Source organism: Drosophila mojavensis, unplaced genomic scaffold (genome assembly GCF_018153725.1).
Source record: "Drosophila mojavensis isolate 15081-1352.22 unplaced genomic scaffold, ASM1815372v1 contig_136, whole genome shotgun sequence".
In the NCBI taxonomy this organism is placed as follows: Eukaryota; Metazoa; Arthropoda; class Insecta; order Diptera; family Drosophilidae; genus Drosophila; species Drosophila mojavensis.
This window is the reverse complement of record NW_025318667.1, coordinates 15,117,104-15,137,230: the sequence shown is the minus strand read 5'-3', so window position 1 is coordinate 15,137,230 and position 20,127 is coordinate 15,117,104. Positions and strand designations below refer to the sequence as shown.

The window sequence follows — 20,127 nt, the reverse complement described above, 5'->3', positions numbered from 1 at the left end:
TGCAGCCCTAGATTGCATGTGCAGCTTTGCCGGGCAAGCGATAATTTTTGCAAATAAGTTTTTCTAATTAACATTTACTGCTTTAAGCCATTTACTGGCTCAATCAAATAAATCATTATTAACAGCTTAAGATTTGTATGTTCAAAATACTGCGGCAAAGCAATTAAATACGTTTTGCATCCCTGGTGTGAAGGTGCAGCCCTGACGGGCAAACGATTACAATTGTATATGCGGTATTTAAGACATAATTTTGTTAATTTAAGAAAGTCGCAGACAAAAAGCAAAATTCACACGTGAATTTTTAATAGAGATCAATTGTGAAATTAGCTCTGTCGCAGAGTACTAATTTAGGTTAAGTAAAGGGTTTAATTCATATAGTTTGTGCCACCGGCATTTTATAGGAGCCAGCTGCAATAAAAAGCGCGTCGTTGGTCATGTCAAAGAACTCTGGGTAAGTGTACAAAATACAAAATGAAAAAATCGCTTAATCAAATATCAACAGACGTGATCGGGATCGGGAGCGCGACCGCGACAGGGAGAGGGACAGAGATAGGGACAGGGAGCGGGAGCGTGAGAAGCACTACGAAGGTCGGAGCGGTCGTGGGGACTACGACAATGGCAAATCGTCACGCAACGGGGCCAGCCTGAGCAGCAGCTCGCGAGGTGGGCGTGAGGAGCGCAAGCGGCTCAAGGAGCCAACCAAGGAGAGTGATCGTGGTGTTGGGACGCGTCGCGATGAGAAACGGCGCAAGCGTTCCAGGTCCAAGGACTACGATAAGGACAAGTGAGTATATGCAGCTCTCAGGAGACAAGCTTTTCGTAATGCTTTGCCTTACAGACGGCAGTTTGACCGTGAGCGTGATAAGGATAAGGAGCGTGAGCGCGAACGGGAGCGTGAAAGGGATAGAGAGCGCGACCGCCAGCGCGAACGGGATAAAGAGCGTGAACGGGAACGCGACCGTGAGCGAGAGCGGGAACGGGACAAAGAGCGTGAACGGGAGCGTCAACGTGAACTGGACACACGTCGCGCTGCGATGTCGGCAGCTCCGTTGGTTATACCCGTCGGCTCGTCCAGCAGCTCCTCGGACAACGAGGAAGAGGAGGAGGAGGAAATAGACAAGGAGGAGCAACAGCGCCGCCTTGAGCAGGAGATGATTAAGCGACGTGAACGTATCGAGCGTTGGCGTGCCGAGCGCAAACAGCGCGAGCAGGAGGCGGGCAAACGAGATGTAAAGGCGCCAGTAGCCCCCGCAGTCACGAAATCGGCCAAGAAGTGGAGCCTCGAAGATGAGTCCGAGGAGGATGACAGCAATCCAGCGCCAATCATCGACGTTGATGTGGGCAAAAAGGAACCCGACTCGCCGCCATCCAAATTCCACAGCATTCGCAAAAATTTTGACGACGATCTGGTCGAGTCGAAGTTTGCGCCACTGAAGCGGCCCACATTCAGCAAGGTCCTGATGCTTACATCTCCAGCTGCAGCCGCAGCAACCACTGCTAAATCCACAACAACAACAACAACGACAACAACACCCACAGTGGAGAAACCCACACCAACTACAACAACAACAGATACTGCAGCCACAGCAGAGCCAGTTGTTGCCGAGCCCGAAGTGGAGCTAGTCAAGGCGGAAGAGCAGCCGGTTGTGGTGAATGCAGCAGCTGATTCACCCAAGACGCCAGTGCAGGTCGAACCGACTGCGGCCGCTGTGGAGTCCGAGGACGATGTGGATCCACTGGATGCGTATATGCAGGAGGTGAATCGAGAAATGCGCCGAGTCAATCATTTCGTTAGCCCCGCCAAGGCCCAGGGCGTGGTGATCCTAACGGGCGTGGCCAAAAAGAAGACAGTGGCGGTGAAGAAGGGCGAACTAATTGAACAGAATATGGACAGCTTGGAGTACTCCAGCGAGGACGAACTGGAGGATATACGCGACACGGCTGTCAATCTGGCCATGAAGCATCGCAAAGAGCTAGCCAAGATCGATCATTCCTGTGTCAGCTACGCGCCGTTCCGTAAGAATTTCTACGTCGAGGTGCCCGAACTGGCTCGCATGACGAGTTCCGAGGTGGAGAAGTATCGCAGCGAGCTCGAGGGCATCCAGGTGAAGGGCAAGGGCTGTCCCAAGCCGATCAAGGTAAGTGGGTCATCAGTCGATCAATTCAGCAGTTACGTAATGAGCTTCCGACTCCTTCACAGACGTGGGCGCAATGTGGCGTCAGCAAAAAGGAGATGGACGTGCTGCGCAAGTTGGGCTTCGAGAAACCTACGCCCATACAGTGCCAGGCGATACCGGCGATAATGTCTGGGCGGGATCTGATAGGTATTGCTAAAACTGGCAGTGGCAAGACGTTGGCATTCATTTTACCAATGTTTAGGCATATTCTTGACCAGCCGGCGCTCGAGGATGGCGACGGTGCCATTGCGATCATAATGGCACCGACACGCGAGCTCTGCATGCAGATTGGCAAGGATATACGTAAATTTAGCCGTTCGCTTGGATTGCGACCCGTATGCGTCTATGGCGGCACCGGCATCTCCGAGCAGATTGCCGAACTGAAGCGCGGCGCCGAGATAATTGTCTGTACGCCCGGACGCATGATTGACATGCTGGCTGCGAATTCGGGGCGTGTCACCAACTTGCGACGGGTCACCTATGTGGTGCTGGATGAGGCGGATCGCATGTTTGATATGGGCTTCGAGCCGCAGGTGATGCGCATCATCGACAATGTGCGTCCTGATCGACAGACGGTCATGTTTAGTGCCACATTCCCACGGCAAATGGAGGCGCTTGCCCGCCGTATACTGAAGAAGCCCGTCGAGGTGATCGTTGGCGGTCGCTCGGTGGTCTGCAAGGATGTCGAGCAGCATGTCGTCATCCTGAGCGATGAGGCGAAGTTCTTCAAGCTGCTCGAACTGTTGGGGGTCTATCAGGAGACGGGCAGCATCATAGTCTTTGTCGACAAACAGGAGAATGCGGACATTCTGCTGCGCGACCTAATGAAGGCATCCTATCCGTGCATGAGCCTGCACGGCGGCATCGATCAGTTTGATCGTGACTCCACCATAATTGACTTTAAGTCTGGCAAGGTGCGCCTGCTGATTGCCACTTCGGTGGCAGCGCGCGGCCTCGATGTCAAGGATCTCATACTGGTTGTCAACTATGATGTGCCCAATCACTACGAGGACTATGTGCACAGGTAAGAGTCGAGCAAGACACCCGCACAAGACAGACTACAATTATTCCATCCATTATTCCGTAATCATCCTTTTCAGATGTGGACGCACTGGTCGAGCTGGGAACAAGGGATGCGCCTTTACATTCATCACGCCAGAGCAGTCGCGTTATGCGGGCGATGTGATTCGCGCTCTGGAGCTATCCGGCACACCCGTGCCTCCCGATCTGCAAACTCTGTGGAACGACTATAAGGCAGCACAGGAGGCGGAGGGCAAGACGGTGCATACGGGCGGTGGCTTCAGCGGCAAAGGTTTCAAGTTCGATGAGCAGGAGTTCAATGCGGTAAAGGAGAGCAAGAAGCTGCAGAAGGCGGCGCTCGGCCTGGCCGATTCCGATGATGAGGAGGACATCGAACAGGATATCGATCAGCAAATCGAGCAAATCTTTGCGGCCAAACGCACCGTCAAGGATACCTCGGTTGCCGGCACTGCGCTAGCTGCGGCGAATGCCGTTGCAAGTGCCCTCAGTACGACCATCACTGCGACCCATGTCAATGCCCAGCAACAGCTGCAGCAGCAGCAGCAACAGCTACAACAACAAATGGCCACGGCAGGGGCCGTAGGCTCGGACAAACTGGAGCTGGCGAAGCGTTTGGCCTCCAAGATAAGCAGCAGTCGCAATTTGGATACGAAGGCGACTCAGGTGGCCACCGAATCGATAATGAAGGGTCAGGCGGGCGTCGGGTCCGGACAGCCAATGCTAACGGCGCGCACCGTAGTCGAACAGCTGGCGGCCAAGCTGAACAACAAGCTCAACTATCAGCCCAAGGAGGATGAGGACGGCCTGTCCGCGCTGATGGGCAGCAACACGAACTCGTTCACCAAATACGAGGAGGAGCTGGAGATTAATGACTTCCCACAGCAGGCACGCTGGAAGGTCACCTCCAAGGAGGCACTGGCCCAAATCTCCGAATACTCGGAGGCGGGCCTCACAGTCCGTGGCACCTATGTGCCTCAGGGCAAGAATCCGCCCGAAGGCGAGCGCAAACTTTACTTGGCCATCGAGAGCTGCAGCGAGCTGGCCGTGCAGAAGGCCAAGCGCGAGATAACACGCCTCATCAAGGAGGAGCTGCTCAAGCTCAGCTCGGCTCATCATGTGTTCAACAAGGGGCGCTACAAAGTGGTCTAAACGTACAGCTAATATATATACAAATGTGTATATATAATACATAAAGTCCATTAAATGTCTTGGCCAATGTCTAAAAACAGAAAACACTCAATGAAACGCTATTCATAAAAGCCTAATTTACAACAACAAAGAAAAGAAAATATTGCCTATCTATACTTAATCCCCTGGCAAATATGTGCCCTAAAGGAATACCACAAAAGTCTTACGAGTTCCATGAGATCCTATTTACATCGTGCAATACCGGAGTCATTTAACAGCCCTGCGTAGCTCAGATCGATTGGAATTCGAAAACTTTTCGAAACACTTGAACTCTAAACAATGCGACAACCTTAACATATATTCATAGATCCCACAATTTTTATTTTTATTTTTTCAATTGTAAGATAAATACTTGAATACTTAGAGAGCTTAATATAATTGTATTTGTATTTGAAATGATTCGAGGAAACAAATATACAAATTGATGTGTGTGTGTGTGTGTGTGAAAGCAAATGGGCATATCCACATCTTCCTTCTTAAGGCAAGGAAATATACATATATTAAAGTATTTATATTGTACATAACTGATAAGCTTGCCTTCTCTATGTAATTTTTCATATATAGAACTGCTTTATGTTGTTGTAGATTGGTCCGAAATATATGTTTATTTATAGATGTCTAGCTGTCCTGTTTTAACCCTTATGAATCGTAGAAGAACCTAGTCCATAGACGAAGGTTGAGGATGTGCTCCTATATCATATTAACACTAACATAGCGCAACTTATTAAAGCATCTTGAAACAATTTAGTCATGCTCTCAGTATTTTAATTTCTTGTCTTGATTACTAAGAATTGTAGATCCTACAGCTGTAAATACATTCATCTTAAGCAGATCAAAGCTCTCAGATCACATGATCTATAATCTGAAATGAATATGTCATGCAGCTAACTCTTGTATATACACATGTATACGTTGGGAATAGCGGTATTCTGGATATATCCCAGTAGGGGATATATCCTGTATATATTTTTTCCTATATATTCTTTTTGCCAGTTTCTGTTCCGAGAGGATAAAAACTGAAGAATTGAATTCTAAAAAGCTAAAACTTCCACTTCCCGTTGTCAATCATCTTAGCCAACTTTACATCTTTACATCGATTATTGCAATGCCCATTGCGTCTATATAGATGCTACTCATTTGGAAAATATATTCTCGTGTTTATAGCAACATATAGGACTTAGATATCATACCTATGATATGGTATGGATATATGTATGTATGAGCATACATATGTATGTCTGTGTCTGTATATATACTGGAGAGATGAGGAACATCGGGAATGACTGCATATATTCTGTTTTGTATATTTCATATAATATTTGAAATGATATGGATGCAAGAAAGACCTCGACTATATAGTAAATATATACATATGTATATGTATAGCTAAGCATATATGTATGTATGTATATCTATATGCAAGTATAGGTATACTTCTAGCACTTGGAGCTCTAGTGTAAGTCCTGTATCGTATACTAAAATCGTAATTAGAGTAATTAATACTAAATTAAACTTATACTTCCTTCCTTATAAATAATATGGGTTGGCTAAAAGGTCACAGAGGTTTCTTAATATCTAAACTCAAGGGAATGTTGTCAAGGTTCCAGTACCTGTTCTGTTACCCATAAGCACAATTATGTACATACTGTCAAATCGATAACACAAGGCGATCGGCTGACGTCGATTGGCTTTTGAAATCTACAACAGTTTGGAGCGATAACACATGACGATAGGTGACAGAGGATCGATAAACGTTTGCGCTGAAAGTCCCGTAGCTGGCATTAAAATTTATTCAATTTTTATTTCTCAAAGATCTTTCACGTATGCTGTACAAAATTAAAATATTTCCTCTTTTTTTTTTTTTTTTTTTTTTTTTGCTTTTGGTTTATTATTTTTTTAGATTGTTTTTTTTTTTTTTTATTACTTTTTATTTTTTTAATGTTTTTTTTTGTATTTTTTTGTTGTTGTATATTTGAGTTTTAGCTTATTTAGCCGCATTTTATTAACTTATCGCCCGCCGTTAGCGCGTCTCAATTGATTTTCATGCTACAATATTTTGTGTCTAGAAACTACTAAAATTAAATTTAAATGTAGTTATGAGTGTTTTGTTTTTGGTTTTCTTTTTTTTTTTTTTTTTTTTGTATCAATTTTTTTATTATTACATTTTTATCATTATATTCGTAATTGTAATTATTATTATGCGCTTGAAAAAAATTGTTTGTTTTATGCACTAGTTTGTCGGCAATGTTTCATTATTTTTTTTTAATTTTTAAATTTTAATCCTTTTTTCCCATACTTTTTTTTCGATACAAAACTATTTTTTATATTAAAATTATTATTGATGTTTTCTTTTGCGCCGATTCTTTCCGTCTGTCCGCTTGCTTTATACTAAATACCATGGATATATGTATATATATATTTATATATATATGATATGGTATTTAGTATACAGTATAGATACTATATAGTTTATTATTCTCATTTCTGCATATGTACAAGTCTAGTTAAAACTATGAAGTGTGCTAAATAATAAAAAAAAAAAACAAAAAAATTATGTATATAATATATTTATTAAAATTCTTTATATATATATGTATATATATATGGCTAGAGTTAGTTTTTTTTTTTTTTAGTTTTTATTAATCAATGTTCTTGTTTTGTTTTTTAACTTAACTATTTTTTAAATATTTTTTTTTTTGTATTTTTTGTTTGTATTTTCGTTAGTTTAGTTTGGCAACTGTTTAAATTCGTTGCAATATTTTCAGTTGTTGCTAATATTTTCTCATCTTTTTTTGTTTTTTTTTTGTTTTTTGCATTTGTTTACTTAAAGTTAGGAAAAAAAATTCGCTGTTGCTGTGTGTGTGTGTTTGTGTGTTTGTGCTAAGGTTAATTATGTGCCTAATGCAATTTAAATTCATAATTAATGAATAATTAACAAAAACAAATCATTTTTATAACGCACTGAAGGAAGCATCAAGAAATTTTTGCTGCTAGGATATTGTGGATCCGCTTCGGGTTGGAGTTTGGGTTCGCATTCGGGTTCGTGTACGGGGTTTGTTGTGTTTGGATCAAAAGTCTAACTATTGCATCTACTCTTGTTGTTGTTGTTGTTGTTTTTGTTCTTGAAGCTAGCAAAGAACGATCTTATCTATGAAGCGGTATTTACAATCGAATCAAGACTCTACAATATATATATATATGCATATATATACATAGGCTTATATAACTCTGTGTTTATGTGAGCATGTGTGTGTGTGTTCAGTTGAAGTTCATTCAGTTTTTAGCTTAGTTTTAATCTTCTATTTTTATTTTCATTTTCATAGAGCGCAATTCTTATTATCGGATCACTTGAAGCAATTTCATGGAGTTTTTTTGGTCGCTTTCTGTGTGTGAAGGTCTGTGTGCGTGTGTGTGTGTATGTATGTGTGTAGTAACTGTTTGCATCTACATGGGAATATTTGCTTGTTGCCCTGTGTAAATTGTATAATTTTATTTTTGGCATTTAATTCAATTTTGTATTCTCGTTTTTTTTTTTTTTTTTTTTTTTTTTTTGTCTTTTTTGTATGTTTTTTGTTTTGTTTTATTTTTAAATCTGAAATATAAATAAATTTCAAAATGAATTGATTAGTAGGGCACATCAAGGGGCAAAGGCAAAGGGCATTAACTTAATGGTTCAGTTCAGAGATGAAACAGCGCTAAAGAGTGAAAAACCAAAAGCTAACGCGATAAATGCGGATAAAACTCAACAAGCCCAAAAGGGGCGGGGCGTGACGGGGCGTATACGCAACGTACTACGCAATAAACAAGGTGAGAGCATGTGTGTGCAATAGCCGAACAGGGAATGCTCTACACTGGGCAGGTATAACAGTAATCAGAGCCAAGAAATTACTATTTCGATATGTTATTTGTAATAATAATATACTCTGCAACAATAGTAATAGGTCATACATATTGGTATGGTTTGTATCTTGGTCGGATCACTATATTAAATATACATATATGTTAGGTGAAATATCGCATTTACCAGATCCTTAATATTTCTAGCCTCTAATATCATTATCTCGATATGAATTGTATTTTCACTATGGTATACTTTAACTGCCTCATTTTCACTCACTCTCCCAGCCTCTCCCTCTTACTCTCCATCCTTCTTTCTCTCTCTCTCTCTCTCTCTCTCTCTCACTCTCTCTCTCTCTCTCTTTCGCAGCACTACAGATAGTTGGGGCATAAATGGTCAATGCAAAGTTGTATTGCATGAATTGTTGTAGATTAGACGGGCTTACGGGGTAGCTACTAGTCGAATATACCCAACAAGTGCTGTCTGTCCAAGCGTATGTACGTATCATACTCTGTTCCCAAAGGTAAGAAAGGGCAGGTTAGTTGTTTATATTATTAGTATAGAGTCTAAGGTGTCTCATGAATCTTAAAGTTAAATAACAAAACAATAATAAAGTTAAATCTAAAAAAAATAAGATAAATGAAAATGTAAAAAAAAAAAATATAAAATTTTTGCAGATTTGGAAAAAAAAACTATATAAAAAAAATTTACTTAAAAATGAGCAAAAATTGAAAAATTGAATAGTAATGTATATTCAAGTTTTAAAAATTACATTAAAAATCTTAAAAGAAAAATTTAAAAATGTTTACATTTCAATAGTAATCATTAAATTTTCCATTAGCATTAAAAAAAAAATAATAATAAATTATTCCGTTAATCATAAAAAAGAAATTTAAATAACAATTTGAAAATCATAAATGAAAATAGCTGAAAACAAATTGCATTTTAAGTAAACTTTCTACTATTACGGAATGAGAATAGAGTATTACGCAATCGGGCTATGCCGAGAGCTGAGGGATGTTTTAATTTCGTTTGTTGTTTTTTACTTTTATTTTGTTACCCACCTTTTTCTCCTATACAATTCAATAAATTATTGCATTTGATATGTTGGTCCATTGTTTCATTATTCGTTCCTAAAAAATTCTTGGTAGTTCTTCTTCTTTTTTACATTTTTGTTTTGTTTTGATTTAATTTTATCGCATTCAGCTGTGTTCGTGTGGCTATGTATGTGTGTGTGTGTGTGTGTGTGTGTGTGTGTGGGTCTGTAAAATAAAAGTTAAATAAAGTTATTGTTGTTGTTGGTTGTTGCTGTAGTTGTAGTTGTAGTTGTAGTTGTTTTTGTCGGCCAAACGTCATCCAATTGAATCGATTCCTAATCCTAATCCGAATCGGCATCCGTATCCGAATTACTAAAGATAATAGTCGCCCGTTATGGGTAGCGTAGTAGTTGTTGTTGGAGAAGTAGAAGTAGTAGTAGAAGAAGAAGAAGAAGTAGAAGAAGAAGAAGAAGAAGATGATGAAGATATCGCTGCTGCTGCTGTTGCTGCTGCTGTTGCTGCTGTTGCTGCTGCTGTTGCTGTTGCTGCTGCCGTCATAAATGACTATCAGTATCCGAATCCCGCTGAGCCGTGTCCCGTCATTGATGGTGTTACACTACTAACTATACCTAATTGTGTGGCTGTATTATTTGATTGTCAGTGTTGTTGAGCGGCAAATTTCATACGTTTTTGTTTTTGGCGTTGATTGCAGAACCAGACGCGCACCACGTTTTTCTTCAAATCCAGCTTTTCGGCAATGGCAGCGATTTTCTCACCGGACGGCCTCGGCTGGACGGCGAAGTAGGCTTCCAGGGAACGCTTTTCAGGTGCCGCAATGGAAGTCCTTTTTCTTGAAAAAAGACTCGATATAGATTACTTTAGAAATGGGCCCTAACTTTGGAATATATATGACTGAGCTACAGAGTTTCATGTTGTTTTTCTTTTTTTCAGATCTTGATTGGAATTTTCATAAATTTGTTTTCTCATTTGATTTAATTTTTATTGCCTTGGGTTATTTTTTTTTTTCATATTTTTTCTTTCTGGTTGCCAAATTAAACGCGCTGCCAATTCAGTGGTGGTTGCAAAGGTGTGTGTGAATGTGTGAATGTGATTGTGTGTGTGTGTGAGTGAGTGAGTGGGTGGGTGGGGGGTTGGTGTACATGGCTGTGGCGCTGGGTATTATTACCGTTGGTAATCAAAACACTTTCTACCTTTTCTTTTCGCCCGCCGGCAGCACGCTGGGCGCATCCGGATCCCGTCGCTTGTTTTTCGCCTGCGCCTCTGCCTCCTCCAGCCACGCCTGCAATATGGGCTTAAGGGCGATCATATTGTTGTGGGACAGCGTCAGGCTCTCGAAGCGGCAGATTGTGCTCTGCGACAGCGCCCCGACACCAGGTAACTTGAGATTGGCCAACGCTTTGCCCACATCCGCCTGTGTGACACCTGTGCAGAGATCAAAAGTAGCAGAGCAAAGAAAACACTTTACAACACTGTTTCTGTTTTGTGAGGAATAACTTTTTCAAATATACATATATAGTGATTGCCTCAAGTGGGAACTACGGACTTATAGAATGCTCTAGTATCTAATGTTAGCATTTTTCTTTACCTAGTTGTTTCTTATTCCTATCTATCTATATAATATCTATATGTATATAATTCTAGTTGTATCTTTTCCATAACTATATAAAAGTAGCACTGTTTGTTTTCAAAGAGCGTCCAATATCAAGGCTCAATTGATTTTGGGTTCCTGTTTCATTTTTTAAACATTCCTATTTCTAACTATTAAGTTATTTACTAGAAGCTTGCATTTCTTCAATTTTGTTTTGTATTATAATCTAGTTTGAGCTCTAATTTTAGATAATGCTTTAGTTGTCTCATTATTATTTTAGTCCAGTTATCTCGTCAGCTCTAAAAAACTTTTAGTTTCTTTAATTTGCTTATATTTATTCCGATATATTTATATTTTAATGTCAGTAATTTATTTCTCCTGTTTTTTATTATTTATTCTTTTTTTTTTATTTATATAAAGTCGTAAAGATTATTGTTATTTTTGTATCGTATAGTTATAGCTTACTGTATTATGTCGAAACTCTAAAAAGTATTCTACGTTTTAATTTTTTTTTTTAAATTCATGAGGATATCAATCGACGTATCTATGTATGTATATACATATGTAGCTATATATATCTATGTATATATCTATGTATCTATGTATCTATGTATCTATGTATCTATGTATCTATGTATCTATGTATCTATGTATCTATGTATCTATGTATCTATGTATCTATGTATCTATGTATCTATGTATCTATGTATCTATGTATCTATGTATCTATGTATCTATGTATCTATGTATCTATGTATCTATGTATCTATGTATCTATGTATCTATGTATCTATGTATCTATGTATCTATGTATCTATGTATCTATGTATCTATGTATCTATGTATCTATGTATCTATGTATCTATGTATCTATGTATCTATGTATCTATGTATCTATGTATCTATGTATCTATGTATCTATGTATCTATGTATCTATGTATCTATGTATCTATGTATCTATGTATCTATGTATCTATGTATCTATGTATCTATGTATCTATGTATCTATGTATCTATGTATCTATGTATCTATGTATCTATGTATCTATGTATCTATGTATCTATGTATCTATGTATCTATGTATCTATGTATCTATGTATCTATGTATCTGATCATGTATCTATGTATCTATGTATCTATGTATGTATGTATGTATGTATGTATGTATCTATGTATCTATGTATCTATGTATCTATGTATCTATGTATCTATGTATCTATGTATCTATGTATCTATGTATCTATGTATCTATGTATCTATGTATCTATGTATCTATGTATCTATGTATGTATGTATCTATGTATCTATGTATCTATGTATCTATGTATCTATGTATCTATGTATCTATGTATCTATGTATCTATGTATCTATGTATCTATGTATCTATGTATCTATGTATCTATGTATCTATGTATCTATGTATCTATGTATCTATGTATCTATGTATCTATGTATCTATGTATCTATGTATCTATGTATCTATGTATATATGTATCTATGTATCTATGTATCTATGTATCTATGTATCTATGTATCTATGTATCTATGTATCTATGTATCTATGTATCTATGTATCTATGTATCTATGTATCTATGTATCTATGTATCTATGTATCTATGTATCTATGTATCTATGTATCTATGTATCTATGTATCTGTGTGTCTATGTATCTATGTAGCTATGTATTTATGTATCTATTTATTTACTTACATATATATCATCTATCTGTCTACCTATCTATATATCAATCTATCCATTTTTCCATCCATCTGTCCTTCAACTCACTTACCCAGCTTAATGCGGCGCTGCTTGAATCGTTCCGCAAACGCTTCCAGCTCGCGCGGATCGGTGTCTGTGTCGGGATGCAGGCCAGCGGCTGCAACGGCCGCCGTTATGACAGGATGATGTACCGCTGAGTGTCCATGGTGCCCTATTGAGCAGCACAGGATATGACATATATATATATATAGATATGTATATATATATGCATATGGGATGGATGCACTTACCCGCCGTGTGGCCACTTAACGTGCCCGGATGGTGGTGGCTCATCATGTGATTCATACTGTGATAGGAACCGTGCAGGTGCTGATGTGTGGGCGTTAATGGTGACTCCGATATGGGGGCTAACGTTGTCATCGAGCCCGTCGGGTCCAGCATGTCCAGCTGATCCATTGAATGGTGCATCTGCAAAAGTATCGAATGGGAGGTAAAGAGATTAGATTAGAAATAAAAAAATTACCAGGGATTTAAAGCTAATACTTTTGTGAATATAATTGCAATTGTTGTTCCGTGATCTATAGAGCTTAGTTTGATTGGAGTTGCAACCCATAATATATATAAGTGATGAGTGAAAAACTACCTAACAAAATTATTCCTGATCAAGATTAATATCGAAGGTTGAAATTATGGTTATTGCTTCTTCTACTTAGATCCATTTGTATAACTGAATTTCATCACAATTGACATAGAGACTTGGTATTCAGATTCTACAACTTCCGTACCCTTATTATGTTTATATATACTATATTCGATATATTGACAATACATATAATAAATATATTTTCTATAAAATAGCTCTGTTTCCATAGCATAGTTTTAGCAATCATATAACTGTATAACCCCTTCATCTCACCTACGTTTTGATTCCAGGGTATCTGTGTCGTCTAGCATTTTTGCGTGAATGCACTTAAACAATGCTTGCTTAACACATAAATTAAATATTAAAAATGTGCCTAAAACAAATTTCAGCATTCAATCATAATCTCAGTTTTATTTGCACAAAAGTTTTGTGCAGCCAGAGAGCGAGAGAGAGAGAGAGAGAGAGAGGGAGTGAGCAAGAGAGGCAGAGAGTTAACGATGTTATATTAAATAAATCGACAGGGCTCACAGAACTCAAATCTGGATGTCAAATTGATAGAGCTCAAATTGATGGATCCAGCTTGGCCAGGTGCAGGTCTGTTTGGTGGCGCCTCAGCTTATGGCCCATTCAAGTAAATGGCTTAAACATAAGCCTGCGAAATGTGTCTTAATAATTAAGTCTTTGAGCGGCTAACATAAAAATGGCATTTAAAGTTCAAAACTTTGTGTATTAAAATGGCTTTGTGTGTGTGTGTGTGTGTGTGTGTGTGTGCGGGTGTGCGTGTGCGGACAACGGCTTGCCTCTAATTAAAGTCCAGGGAGAAACCCCTTTCTGCCTTGTAGCAACAGCAGCAACAATGATGTAAAAAGAAAATAAAAATAACTGGAAACTTGAGCAAAACTCAACTTGAAAAACTGGCGCAACTTTTTTGGGCAGCAGCAGGCTGAGAGTGGGCACTTGTTACGAAATCTTTTGTGTCATGTTGCTTTAATTGAACGAGAGATGAGGCACTCACTCACACACACACACACACACATACACACGCACCGAGGCAAAAGTTTTGAAAGGGTCTTAACTGAATGAGACACCCAACGAGGGCAGCGGGACGAGGCGGGCCGCTAGTGCGGGCGCAGCGCACAGCGAGGAGACAGGCACGCGAACAAGGGACACGGAACAGGGGGAACAGGGATCGGGGATCGGGGATCGGGGATCGGGGAACGGGACATGGGACACGGCGCACAACTCTTTTGTCTATGCATCAAATATTTATAGAATTGTTCAATTATTAAAACAAATATGAATAGCAACTAAAAAGCATGGGAGGCAGCCATTGCTGCTTTGTATAGCGCTTTCTCTTTCGCCCCACCACGTCTCTCTCCTCTCTCTCTCTCTCTCTCGTTCGCTCGTTCTCGTTTGCGCATTGCCTCGGCACACAGAGCCGCTGCTGCTGCTCGTTTGCTCCAACTAACACTCGCTCTCACTCTCACTCATTCTCTCTCTCCTTCCGTCTCTCTCGCGCCTGCTTGCTCGCTCACTGCAGCGCTTTGGCTCTCAGTCTTGTGTTTCACCCATACTTTTGACCATTTGTTCTGTGTGTGTGTGTTTTTTGTTGCTTTGTTAAGCATTTAAACTGATTACAGCTGAAAAGTATGCAACAACAAAACGCCAATAGCCTGGCCGCCATGTCCCTCCCGTCCGGCTCTGGGTGGGGCACTCATATTTATTTAGCTTTTTTTTTTTTTGAATGCCGAAAACTAGCAAGCGCTATGTATGCGTGCGCTCTGTATGCATGTATGTATGTGTTTATGTGTGTGTGTGTGTGCGTGTGTAGCAGCACACCACGCCCCCTCAAGCGACGCTTAGAAATGGACATAAAACGTGGACACACGTACAGAGGCTATAAATACATAGATATACACACATACAGGGTGTCAGAGTGTGTGTGTGTGTGTGTGCGCTGTGCCAATTATGTAAAACTCTAAAATGATAAGCAGGCGCATGGGGGAGGCCTACGAAAAACAATAAGACAGCAGCCGACGCCGCAGCGCAGCTCCGTTTGCCAGCCTCAGTATATAAGAGATGTTGGTGGAGATAGAGTGAGAGCGATAGAAAGAGAGAGAGAGAGAGAGAGAGAGAGAGTGTGAGAGCACAAGAGAGTAGCAGTATTTAAGTAGAGCCAGACTGGCATGCCATAAAATAAAAACCAAACTACACGAGGTAACCACTGCCTGTGCTGCCTGCTGCCTGCTGCCTGAGCAAACACAATGGCAAACTCTTCAATTATAAACCAATCCCAAAATTAGTCTGACTGTTATTGGTTTGCACCCTTGGCGCTCTCGCTGGCTGGCTGGCTGGGTAGCGCGCGCTCGCTCGCACTCGCTGGCTGAGCCGGCTGCGCTGCTACGGCTGCTATTGCTATCTCTGTTGTGGCACTGCGCAACCACCCTGCGCCGAGAGAGCATGTGAGCTGTGTGTTGACCTATGGGCTGGAGAGTTTGGAATGGGCGGAGGGGGAGATGGTAGCTGCTGCTGCTGCTGCTGCTGCTGCTACTGCGGCTGTGACAGCTGCTGCGACGGCGACTACTGCTGCTGCTGCTGCATTGTGGTTGGCTGAGGCTTATGCAAAATTTATTTGGGCAGTGCCCACGAAAACAGCCGATGCGACGGCGCTGCCGTTCGCTGTCGACGTTGACGGCGCTGCTGCCAGCTGGCAGCTGGCAGTGGCCAGTGTGTTGCCTCATTTCATTAAGCGCATAATTTGTAATTAATAAAATTATGCAACACAAAATATATGCGTCGAGCCACGCTCGAGCGCTAGATGGCGCTGCCGTCATTTGAGCAGCTGGACAGCTGAGCAAGGCGCCAATGATGGGCAATCAAATGACAATAGCTGCGTGGGCCAGAGCGAGATGGCTGACCGGTGTGGGTGTGGCGTTTAGTTTAGCTCTATGTATGTGCACATATACGTATCAGCTTCTGCTGCACTGCTCGCTAACTGTATGTGTGTGTGTGTGTGTGAGTGTGTGTGCTGCAAATGCATAATCAAAAGACAAAACAAATGCAGTTTTGGCAATGGCAAAAAAAGGAGAACAACAACAAAGTTGCTGCAATTGAATGGCCTAAGCTTAAGCACACACTGTCCTCCACACACACACACACAGACAGAAATATTAAATCACGCATGCAGCAGCTGCTCTCCCACTCGCACTCACGCGTGCCTCTGCTGCTGTTTCGTTCGGTCGTTTCGTTCAGTGCGCCGCCATTTTTCTTTTGTCTTGTGCTGTGCAGTTCTGTCGTTCTCGTTGTTGCCTTCTTCTTCCTCTTCTTTTTTTGCAAGCTGCTTTTGTTTTTGCCTTGGTGCTTTATTTTTTGTTTATTTATTTTTGTGTTTTTTTTTTGTTTTGTTTTGTTTTTTTTTTTTGCCCCATACCCGTATGCTGGGTTGCGCGCTTTGCTTCATTATTTATTAACGACTTTGCCAACATAATTTATTTATTTGCCAGTTTGTTGATAAACATGTGAGAGCCTAGCGTGCGCGCTCTCTTTTTGCCCAGCTAAACATTAGTGCAGCCATCTCGCTCGCTCTACCATTTCTCCATTTCTCTGTGCCTATCTGTCTGTCTGTCTGCCTGTCTGATTGTTTACGCGCAAATGACCTCATTACATATAATGTAATTTGTTGTTGTCGCCTTCTCTCCTCTCCCGCTCTCCCTCTCTCTCTCTCTCTCTCTCTCTCTCTTGCTCGCTCTGCACATTTTTTCCTGCTCCATTTTGCTTTCATTTTTATATTTGTTAATTCTCGCTTTTGGCATAATAAAGCGTTTTTGGCGCCATTGCCAGTGCTGCCGGCTTTTTCATTTGCCGTTTGTTTGTATCTCCTTCTCGTCGTCTTCCTCCGTTCCTTCTCCATCTCCATCTACATCTCCTTCGCCTTTTTCATTTTGTTTTGTTTTTGCGTCTCGTCGTGTGTTTTGTTATTGTTCATTAATTTTTTAGCATTTTGTTAATTTGTTATGGCGCAGACTGTTTTCGCTGCAGACAGCTGATAATATTATTATTGACTGGGCCCACAGCCGGGCTCGCACGCAGCTAACGGTATTACGGAATATCCCCATTAAGGGCTTTCCATATGGGTATGTATGTTTAAGAATATTTGATTTATCTACTCGCCTAATACGTCATATAGAAGGAATTTGCTTCAAGTGTTTCCCGTAAAATGGCTGCAAAGTAGAATCGCCAAAAGCTGCCAGCAAAACATTTACGAATGCAAGGTGATAGAAATTTTGACATTACAAATATTAATTAAATAGTAGCTAAGCACGTTCATTTACGAATCTCACGAGAAATCTAATTACAATTATGTTATCTATATACAAATTGAACGCTTACGAATATGAAACAAAAGAGTAATTGTAAAGTTTTTAAGATGTCCGTCGAATAGTGGCTGTAATTCAGTTTTTTAAGACAAAACATTTACGAATGAAACTCCATAGAATAGGCTGGAAAACCTAACAAACCGAAGCGAATAGGAATAAGAGAAGAAATCATAGTAAATCTTTCCAGATGTGAAATGCCTGAATGTTAAATCGACAATGCTGCAACTGCAAGCAAAACGTTTACGAATGTGATGCCAAAGCAGAATCACAAACGCAATACCTGCGTGAACATAGTAGGTAGAAATGAAACACTGGCGAATGAGTTCCAATAAGAGGTTGCAAAATAAAGACAAGCATATATTTCGGGTGCTATCGGGCCAGTCGAGAGCAGTCGCAGCTGCAGTCGCTATGTTTGTAAACGGTTTTGGCTTTGTGTGTGTAAATGTTCTGATTGGATACAATCATATTGGATACAGGCTAACACTTCGAGGCTGAAACAGTTAAAGACGTCGGCCGTGTATCATTGTTTCTTACGCTTCTCGACGGGCTTGAGGATCTGGAAGGAGCACATTAACGTCTCGTCGACGGACATCATGGCGCCCGCATTGTCGAACTCGCCGCAGTAGTTGGGCGCCGAAAAGAGCGTGACTAGCTGACGCTTGGCAAAGAACTCGTAGCCATCCTCGACCACCTGATGGGCCCGGCAGATGAGATCGAGATCGTGCTTCTGCAGAAATTTGCCAACCACCTCGGCGCCGAAGGTGAAGCTAACGCCCCGATCGTTTTCGCCCCAGCCAATGGTGTCCTTGTCCGGATCGGACCACAGCAGATCGCACAGTAGACCCTGGTCGGGCACATCCGTGGGCCGCATAATACGCTTGATCTGCTCCATGGATGTCAGGTCCGGACTGAGGCCGCCATGGCAGCAAAAGATCTTCTCGTCCACAATGGCGACAACGGGCAAACAGTTGAAGCAGTCCGTGAATGTCTTCCACAACTTGATGCTATAGCGTCGCTTGCACTCGTCATAGAAGCCGTAGATGCGATTGATTGAAGCGCATTCATGGTTGCCTCGCAGCAGAAAGAAGTTCTCCGAGTATTTGATCTTGTAGGCGAGCAGCAGGCAGATGGTCTCCAGCGATTGTTTGCCCCGGTCCACATAGTCCCCCAAGAATAGATAGTTCGACTCCGGCGGATAGCCGCCGTACTCGAACAGCCGCAACAGATCGTAGTACTGACCGTGTATATCTCCGCAGATCTTCAGTGGCGCCTCCAGCTCAAGCAAAATGGGTTGCGCGAGGAAGATTTCGCGCGACTTCAGGCACAGGCCTCGTATCTCCGTCTCGTTCAGTTGCACATTCTTACCGGGCCGGGCTGTTCGCACCTCCAGGAGTCTGGCAATGATGTTGTCCAAATTAAGTACCTCCGCCATATCAGCAGGCTTGTGGCCGGGATTGCCGATTTGCGGCTCGCGGTTAATCGCTTGGGACGCCGTCGGGACGATATTTTATTGGACCGGATATACAATCTTCAAACTCGGATTTCTTAATTGATTTGGTTTAAATTTAAAATGCTTCCATTCAGCGCTTCAATCGTCCTGATCGATCCTTTCTTCTTCTAGATATAGATATCTTTTGGTTCACCGGTAATTTTTGTTTGCCAATGGGTGTCCGAATAGATTGCAGTCTTTGAAAATTTAGAATTTAAACTGAGATCGAGACGAAGTTTTTTTTCTTTTTTATCTGGTTTTTTGTTACTGTTTTCTTTTCGAAACACCCCTAAATGAATTTTAAACCAAAGTCCAGTCGATCAAAAAAAATTTTTATGTAAGCAAATACAAAGCCAAGCTACATCCCATATAAACCGAGCTCGTTTTCAGCTCTGCCCCTTCGTTTAATGTTCTATGATGGAAAATTTAAGAATTCAATGGTCAGCAAATTAATTTGTGGTTTTCTTATTTATTTTTTATTTTTAATTATTTTGTTTGTCCAATTATAGATACTCTCTCTCTCTCTCTCTCTCTCTCTCCGTCTCATTCTCATGACATTTTTGGTCTCACTTCATCTCCCTCCATCCCAATCTATCCATATTTTTCCTGTTTTTTAATCTCCTGTGGATCTCATTTTCCCTTTTCTCTCTCTCTCTCTCTCTCCCCCATTCTCTCTTGCTCTGTGTCTCCCCCTATCGCTCTGTCTCTCTGAATTTGTTCGGTTGTTTCTCCCTTACCCTTCCACCTTACTATCTGCTTTTCTGTATCTTTTTACTTTTCTTGTCTTTTCATATTTTCGCTTATTATCTTAACCTAACTCTTTCCATTTATTGATTTAATTCCATTCATTATCACATCGAATTCCATACGCTGTGTCTTTCTCTTTGCCTCAATCTTTTGATTTCTCTCTCTTCTTTTCCTTCTCTGTTATGCTTCCTTTTTGTTGCCTTCGCTATCTTTATTTAATTTTCAAAGTTATTTTGCTCCATTTCTGTATTTTTAAAAG

At 41.0% G+C, this 20,127-nt stretch overlaps 3 protein-coding genes across 7 annotated transcripts in view; 1 reads left to right on the top strand and 2 right to left on the bottom strand.

The window, feature by feature from the left end:
- Window positions 1-160: 160 nt before the first annotated feature.
- On the top strand, window positions 161-5,027 carry LOC6583888 (probable ATP-dependent RNA helicase DDX46). 2 transcript variants are annotated; one of them, XM_002009514.4, is made up of 5 exons: window positions 161-451; window positions 503-784; window positions 839-2,138; window positions 2,201-3,201; window positions 3,278-5,027. In XM_002009514.4, the coding sequence occupies exons 1-5, from the start codon at window positions 435-437 to the stop codon at window positions 4,365-4,367; spliced, it is 3,690 nt and encodes a 1,229-aa protein (XP_002009550.1). In that variant the 5' UTR covers window positions 161-434; the 3' UTR covers window positions 4,368-5,027. The 2 variants fall into 2 exon arrangements, with proteins under 2 accessions (XP_002009550.1, XP_043865813.1); XM_044009878.1 differs by lacking the exons at window positions 161-451; window positions 503-784 and having other exon boundaries at window positions 2,052-2,138; window positions 2,201-2,324; window positions 2,380-3,201.
- Window positions 5,028-9,761: 4,734 nt separating this feature from the next.
- Window positions 9,762-20,127, bottom strand: part of LOC6583887 (inhibitory POU protein) — a 40,705-nt gene continuing 30,339 nt past the window's right edge. For 2 of the 4 annotated variants that reach the window (XM_044009943.1, XM_044009947.1), the window contains 5 exons: window positions 12,904-13,081; window positions 12,684-12,824; window positions 10,493-10,724; window positions 9,968-10,131; window positions 9,762-9,910 (listed from right to left, as the gene is read on the bottom strand). In XM_044009943.1, coding sequence (XP_043865878.1) covers window positions 9,849-9,910; window positions 9,968-10,131; window positions 10,493-10,724; window positions 12,684-12,824; window positions 12,904-13,081 — 777 coding nt within the window. In that variant the 3' untranslated portion in view covers window positions 9,762-9,848. The remainder of the gene's footprint in view (window positions 9,911-9,967; window positions 10,132-10,492; window positions 10,725-12,683; window positions 12,825-12,903; window positions 13,082-20,127) is intronic. The other 2 variants (XM_044009945.1, XM_044009950.1) reach the window with 1 other exon arrangement.
- Window positions 17,952-19,427, bottom strand: LOC6583886 (serine/threonine-protein phosphatase alpha-3 isoform). Its single transcript, XM_002009512.4, has one exon. The coding sequence runs from the start codon at window positions 19,062-19,064 to the stop codon at window positions 18,153-18,155; it is 912 nt and encodes a 303-aa protein (XP_002009548.1). The 5' UTR covers window positions 19,065-19,427; the 3' UTR covers window positions 17,952-18,152.